The 6,900-nt window shown below is 37.3% G+C and overlaps 1 protein-coding gene across 10 annotated transcripts in view; it reads right to left on the bottom strand.

Annotated features, from left to right (window-relative positions):
- Positions 1-3,235: 3,235 nt before the first annotated feature.
- tcf12 (transcription factor 12) overlaps positions 3,236-6,900 on the bottom strand; it is a 70,359-nt gene continuing 66,694 nt past the window's right edge. For all 10 annotated transcript variants that reach the window (XM_069523739.1, XM_069523759.1, XM_069523769.1 and 7 more), the window contains 3 exons: positions 6,498-6,727; positions 6,216-6,366; positions 3,236-5,720 (listed from right to left, as the gene is read on the bottom strand). In XM_069523739.1, coding sequence (XP_069379840.1) covers positions 6,227-6,366; positions 6,498-6,727 — 370 coding nt within the window. In that variant the 3' untranslated portion in view covers positions 3,236-5,720; positions 6,216-6,226. The remainder of the gene's footprint in view (positions 5,721-6,215; positions 6,367-6,497; positions 6,728-6,900) is intronic.

Raw genomic sequence — 6,900 nt, 5'->3', positions numbered from 1 at the left:
ATGTTAGTATCTTGTGCAAACTAATGTTTTCATGAATTATTTAATTCCCAAGGGGCATTTGTACATGAGTTTGTTTGCCTCATGCAGGATGTAAGATTAATTATTTGTACTCTGCATAAATGCATAAATGCAGCTGCATGTCTTTAAAAGCGAGAGCGTCATCTAGTGGTTAGTGGGTGACCTGAGTGAGGTCAGGTAATGAGAAGCTGTGCTGCTGGTGGGACTGCTGCACACACACACACACACACACACACACACACACACACACACACACACACACACACACACACACACACACACACACACACACACACCACCACCACAACAGACAGACCTGTGCTGCTCAGGTTTATGGTGAGAATCCAGCTGCAGTAGTAGAAGCAGGATTACAGTCATTTCAGTGATACTTTGAAATATGTCCACACTATGCACACAAATATTATATACATATTATTATTATCGTACTGTATTTTACAGTATACGTATTATTTAATGCATATTCCTCAACTTATATAATACCAAACCAGACCAAAATGAATTTGGCCCATGAATAATCTCAATCAACATTAACTTACTATAATATAGGGCAAGGAAACATCAAATAAAAATGGACATCCACAACTAATCATTTATCGAAATCTGTTGATTATTTCTGATCTAATACTAAAAAGGTTTCTAATAATTCACTTAGAGCTAGGAAATAATAAATATTACACATACAATGAAAACCACATTAACTTTAATATTTCCAAACTCTATCATACTTTACAGTCCGTATAATTTTAAGTATAAATATAAAGTATAAGTATAAAGGACCTCCAACTTCACAAAGCATTTTGAATGACATGACTTTTCGAAAGATTTTGCAGTTCCTGAAAAGCAGCACTGTAATGCTCACTCTCTTACACTAAGATTGGAAAGAAATGATCATACCAATATTGTTGTATTGAACTGCATTAAAATGGAGGCCCTGCTGGCCCCTAGCCTTTGTCGTGGCCCTCTGTTTATATTTGTGTCCGCAGAGTGCAGCACCACAGCCTTTAATCTGAGCTCTGTGCCACTGCGTTGAGTTACAGAAGCACACAATGAGAGGTCTGTTCTCTGCAGACATGCCACAGCTGGGACCCCTGGGCATGCCCAGTACGCTGCTCGCTCTTATTCTGGTCAAACAGCAAGAAAGTTCACAGGGAACCGAGCTGACGTGTTAATATTGAGGTTGCTCCATTTATTTTTTTCCATTGTTTGGATTTTCTTAAAAACCAAGAGATGGAAAAAAATCAGTCACTGAACCTGAGTGGGAGGCAGCAGTCACTACTGAAAACAATGTGGTGAACACATGGCCTCCTCCCCTCATAGTTTTCAAGTTGTTTCAATTAGTCAGCCAATCATTCAGTCAGTGAATCAGTCAGTCAGTGACTCAGTCAGTTAGTTATAGTTAGTAAGTTAGTTAGTCCTCTAGCTGTGGTCACACATGGCAAAGGTAATTAAACAGGTGGAGAATTGCAAATTTGGGGGTGTAACCGTTTCCTCTTCTTCCGAGGGAGGCCAACTCAGCAGAGAACTTTTTTTGAGACACAGAAAAATAGTTGGATCCAGAGGCAGGGCCAGGAGGCTCTGGCCCCACCTGTTGGTCTTAGAAACTTACAAACATTATTAACAATTTTTTTATTTTCTAAGTTATCTAAAGAACCCACTTGAGCAAGGAACATTTTTTATAATATATATTTGGAGTTTGTCCCCCATCACAAGAGATCAGTGATGATTTCAATGTACATTACAGCATGTGAGCATTGTTCCTTTATTATCAATGTGCTGTTATTACAATGTTTGTTACTCTGTGGTGCTGAGAACATCCAGCATGAGAGTAGACCTATTGTATTTATTTATTACTTTATTATATTCTCTTATACATAAATGCTTTATGGTGATTTTACTGTTTTACTATGCCATACTTTTAGTTGAATCTTTAAGCTGTGATTAGAATCTGAAACAAACAGAGAGGACAGAAAACTTGAAGCATTTTAGTGGCAGAGACTGGATGATCTAACTGTTCAGAGCAGAAGGAGCAGGAAGCTTTTTGGTCGCGCTTCAAGGACGCGAGCCAAAGACTTTCTGTCAGTTGGCCCAGCAGCCATGACAGGAAGTCAGCCTTCAGACTTGGTGGTCCCACTCCTACAGAACACATGCACACCCACCACCATCACCATTGGCCCAACACACTCACATCTCCTCTGTTTGTTTCTCTGCAGGGAATTTTGAGAGATGACAGTAATGATTTACGTTGCTTCACTGGGCTCACCACAGACAGAACAGCAGTCAGCAGTTTTCCTCCGAGTGTCACCTCTGACAGAAAACTGAACTGGGATCAGACCCCTCAGGATGTGATGAGCGCTCTCACGCTCGCATCTGCTGCAGCGTAATTTTGAGCAGATGTATAATAGGCAGAGATTTACAGCCCGACAGTCCTGCAGGTTCAGAGCAACATTCTAACAACACTTTTGGGATTGATTAGCAGATCGAGTGAGGCCGTTAACAGAAATCCATGAGTACAGTAGTATATACATACATATATATACATATATATGTATATATATATATATATATATTTATATTACTAAACACAGTTTATGTTTGTATATTTCATAATGACTGCATTCATTTCATTCCTGCTATAGTTTCATTTAATTTATTTATGTGTTTTGCTTTTGCATTAAGAGGATGCATGTCAAAATATTGTGAACTTGAATATAGTCACATTGAACTAATATATTTAAACAATATCAATTTAATTTCTCCTGTTGATAAATGCTGAAATGGCTTTCATGCAGCTCTTTGTCTTCATCCTGCATGAATCTGAATATGAACAACAAAGAAGCATGGCACATGTACAGTACACTGCTATCACACTTTATTAAAAATAGAAACATATATTCATAGTACTTTTCATACAGACTACAATGGTCCACTGGCATTATTTTCACAAATGAGTCACATACTATAAAACACTCATTTGGCCTAAATCCACTGTAGAAATGTCTTAAAAAAATTAAACAAAAAAACAATAAGGTCTAAATCCTCCCCCATGTTTCTGAGTTCACCCTACTTCATCCTTCCTGTGCATTTTCATAAAATAAAACTTTATTTAGAGGAGATCATTTACAGATGGAGACGAGACGACAGAAACAGAAACAAACATGTTTGCTCCGTGAGAGAAATAAATGCACATACAACTGAGTTTTAAAAAAGATGGCACATTTATTGCAACATAAATGTTATATACATTGTTTTTCTGTTGAAAAAGACATAAAATTCAAATTTCCGTTGCCGCAGTTTTGTTTTGAATGTGCATCGACAATACCTTTTCATTTGACACAGGAACAATTATTTTATCAATCAACAACGAGTCTTCGACGAGACTGAAGAATTAGATGCAAGTCGCACTTTATGAATCTGGAGCTCGTACGAAGCCTTTTTAAGTGCAAGACTACCAACAATTCAGTTCATGCTCTTGAGATGCCATTTGTAATTTTCTCATAATAATGGACAGGTTATGGTGAATAACCGTACAGTTTACTATCTAATATAGTAAAATAAAGTAAGAAACTTTTTACTCAAAACTTTTGCTTTCAAAAATCTAGAAAGAGTAATATTTAGAATTCAAGAAATATTCTTACAGTATTATTGTATAAAAGACTAACTACAGTGAAAAATAAGCCAAATGTTTTTTTTTTCCTTTTTTGATTTTCTTTTTTATATATTATACAAGGGAAAGCATCTGGGAATACAGCAAAGTCTAACTTTTTGCAGACAGGAGCAAAGAAATGAAGGACAGGAAATAAAAAGAATGAAGGTAAGAGAGCAGGAAGTGACGAACATTATACCCTCAATCAAAGTGTGCCAACATGAATAAAAGCTTTTGAATACTGAAATGAAGAACAAGGCCGTATTCAGTCTGATGATATACAACAAAAAAAATGCTTAGGTTTGTTTTACAAAAACAAAACGTTTGTTAAACGATAAATCTTTCATGTAAACTGTTGTTGTGGCATCTTTAATTGTAATTTAAGTCCCTTTTTTATGCAGAATACTTATTCTGAATGTGGCAGCCTTGTTTAAGGTGTAGATAATGATAATGATAGAAGACAATATACACAGAAATAAATGGAATATAAAGTCTTAAGACCAAAGACTTAATAAAAGGAGAAACGTAAAGCATGCACACACAGGGAAAAACTCGATAAAGCCATGAGCAATGTCTTGAAACATAAAACATCCTGATAACTGATTTTGTTCAATATTATGCTACACTATGATATTTAACAAAAACAAATGATGTGTCGAGTCTGGTTTACTGTGAGTATATCACGGCTTGAATCAAAACATTGAAAAATAACTTAGATGTTCACTCTGCATTATAAAGCTGGAAGCCTAAAGAAAGGACCTGTTAAAACACAAATAAGCATAACTAACTTTACTGCTTTTGAAATTTTATGTCTTGCGATATTAACAGAAAAGAGAACTGAAAAAGTAGATCAATCTTCATCAGGCCAGGATAAAGTGTGGTCGTCGTTTTTTATTCGTTTAAATTCTTCTTCACTTCTTCATTAAGCATTCTATCATAAGCTAGTGATGGAAAAATGTAAAAAGGAAAGAAAGAAAAAAGCCTCTTCTGTGCTGACGTCAGGAGCGTGTAACTGTCAGGAGGATAAACAAATAACACTATATGGCGACGGAAGCCTAAGGGCAGTGAAGTCCACTTGTCCTTTAGTTAAGACACTAACAATATGCAGGGAATGCTAAGGTTCTGTATTTTCACTGCTCACTACCGAGGAAAAAAGAACGACTAAATCTGAGCTTTCAGTAAAACTAGAGTTTGCCAATTGTCTGTCACCTACATATTACAATATTGTGATGCTAATGCAGCCTGGCCTATTACTCCACTGGTCAGTAGCACAGAAACTCACCTAAACTATGTAGAAACAAACAGGTAGTTTTGGTAACAGATGTGGCCGGTGGCAGAATTAATAAAATATAAATATAAATAATATAGTCTCTTTTTTTTTAATGGGGGCGCTTTAGTCTTTCAGTTCTAAAAGCTAATGATAATTTTCAGTTATCACTCTAAACTGGCCAATAAATTAATCTCAATCTCGTTGGTGCCCAAATATTTCCCCCCTCATTCGTCCTGGACTCGCCAAAGATCTAGCAGTGTGGAGTGCTCAGTTTTAATGGTGACACTGGCAAACTATAGACTGAAGAGCTGCATACTTCTCTTTGAATGTACTTAACTTTCCCTTTAGACATACACTTTATAGCTCAATAACATAATAAATAGAAAAAAAAAGAAACAGACAAACAAAAACAATTGCTGTTACAATGCATTCGTCAATTCAGTTTAGGCACGAGGCAACTTCCACACACGGTTTGAGGAGATTGCGAGTCTCTGATTGTTCAGAAGCAACACACTTCTTGCAGACAGTGATATGTGCTGATGATTTCTCTTTCTGGGGAGAATTTTTGCGAATGGAAACTGGTCACAGGGAGCTGGATGCTTGGTTCTTTCTCTGTCTTATAGGACTGGATTCTGTTAAGTCTTGTGGTTTTGTTTCAAGTGGTCTGTCTCCTCCAATTGGTGTCACAAACTCTGTGAGTCCCGTCTGTCGCTGGGAAGCCAGGTCACCGACTCGAAACGGGACAGAAATGATGTGGATCACTTTGATCTGGAGAGAGGAGACGAGAAATACACTAATCAGAGGTGATCGTAAATAATCATCAGTACAATCATAAATACCATTCATATTTTAGGTCCGAGATTATAACACATTATAATTTCTAAGTGCTATTGATACTGTTTGACATATTTAATATTCAGTTTATCAACATGAAAATAATCAGCAACTAGATGGTAAATTGATAAAATCATTTATCATTCAACAATCAGACAAACACTGTTTAGATGTTTACTATGGAATCATGAAAAATAAACAAAAACAAATAAATAAATAAAATTGCTTTACAGTACAATGAAGTCTACAAATGAATTAAAACCAACATTTAAAAAGATAAAAATAATTCTAAATAAAATGGGTTTTCAGAAAAGACAAAAGAAGATACTAACTTTGCCTAAGATTCTCAGATTAATTAATTAATTAATGAACAGTCTCCAGTTGAATTTATACTGACAGTAAAGGTGAGTTGCAGAAAGTGAGAGTTACCTGTCTGCTGCTCAGAGGTGGCCCATGGGGTTGGATGCGTCACTCAGGCCTGGATGAACTCCTGTGTGGCCTTGTTGGTCACCAGAGCCCCCACTCACCTTCTCCTCCTCCCTTCTCTTAAGGCAGGCTGCTTTGGGGTTCAGATTCCTCTCTGTAAATTCATAGAGTCAGGAATCAAATTATGTTGTTGAAGGATCAGTATTTATTTGATGTAATATAGCATTTGATTTTTCAGTCATTGCACCAATGCTGTGATAAAGCGTTGGTTAGCTGGACACTGACCCCTGACTTGCTGCTCCAAGCTGAGTATGACAGCCACTGCCTGATGGAGGATGAGCAGTTTAGTTTGGGGCTTCTCGCTCTTCAGGTGCAGTTGGCACATACGACCCAGCTCCTTGAAGGCCCCGTTGATGTCTCGCACCCTCAGCCGTTCACGGGCGTTGTTAGCCATCCTTCTCTCGCGCTCACGTTCGGCCTTCTGCTCCGGATTCAGCCCCTCATCTTCATTGATACTGTGGGGGAGAGAAGAAATCCAGCTGCATGTCACTGGTCTGGTTTATAATTAAATGCACAAAACAAACAACACCCAGGCTGTAAATTGAGACTATGGAACATAGAAGTCTTCACCACTCTCCCTCTGACTGAGAGTGGAATATTAGTAAGGTGCTATCTGCAGAGATAAATG

This window comes from Paralichthys olivaceus, chromosome 1, assembly GCF_024713975.1.
Source record: "Paralichthys olivaceus isolate ysfri-2021 chromosome 1, ASM2471397v2, whole genome shotgun sequence".
NCBI lineage: Eukaryota > Metazoa > Chordata > Actinopteri > Pleuronectiformes > Paralichthyidae > Paralichthys > Paralichthys olivaceus.
Note: the sequence above shows the minus strand (reverse complement) of the source record. Positions and strands in the feature narration are given on the sequence as shown.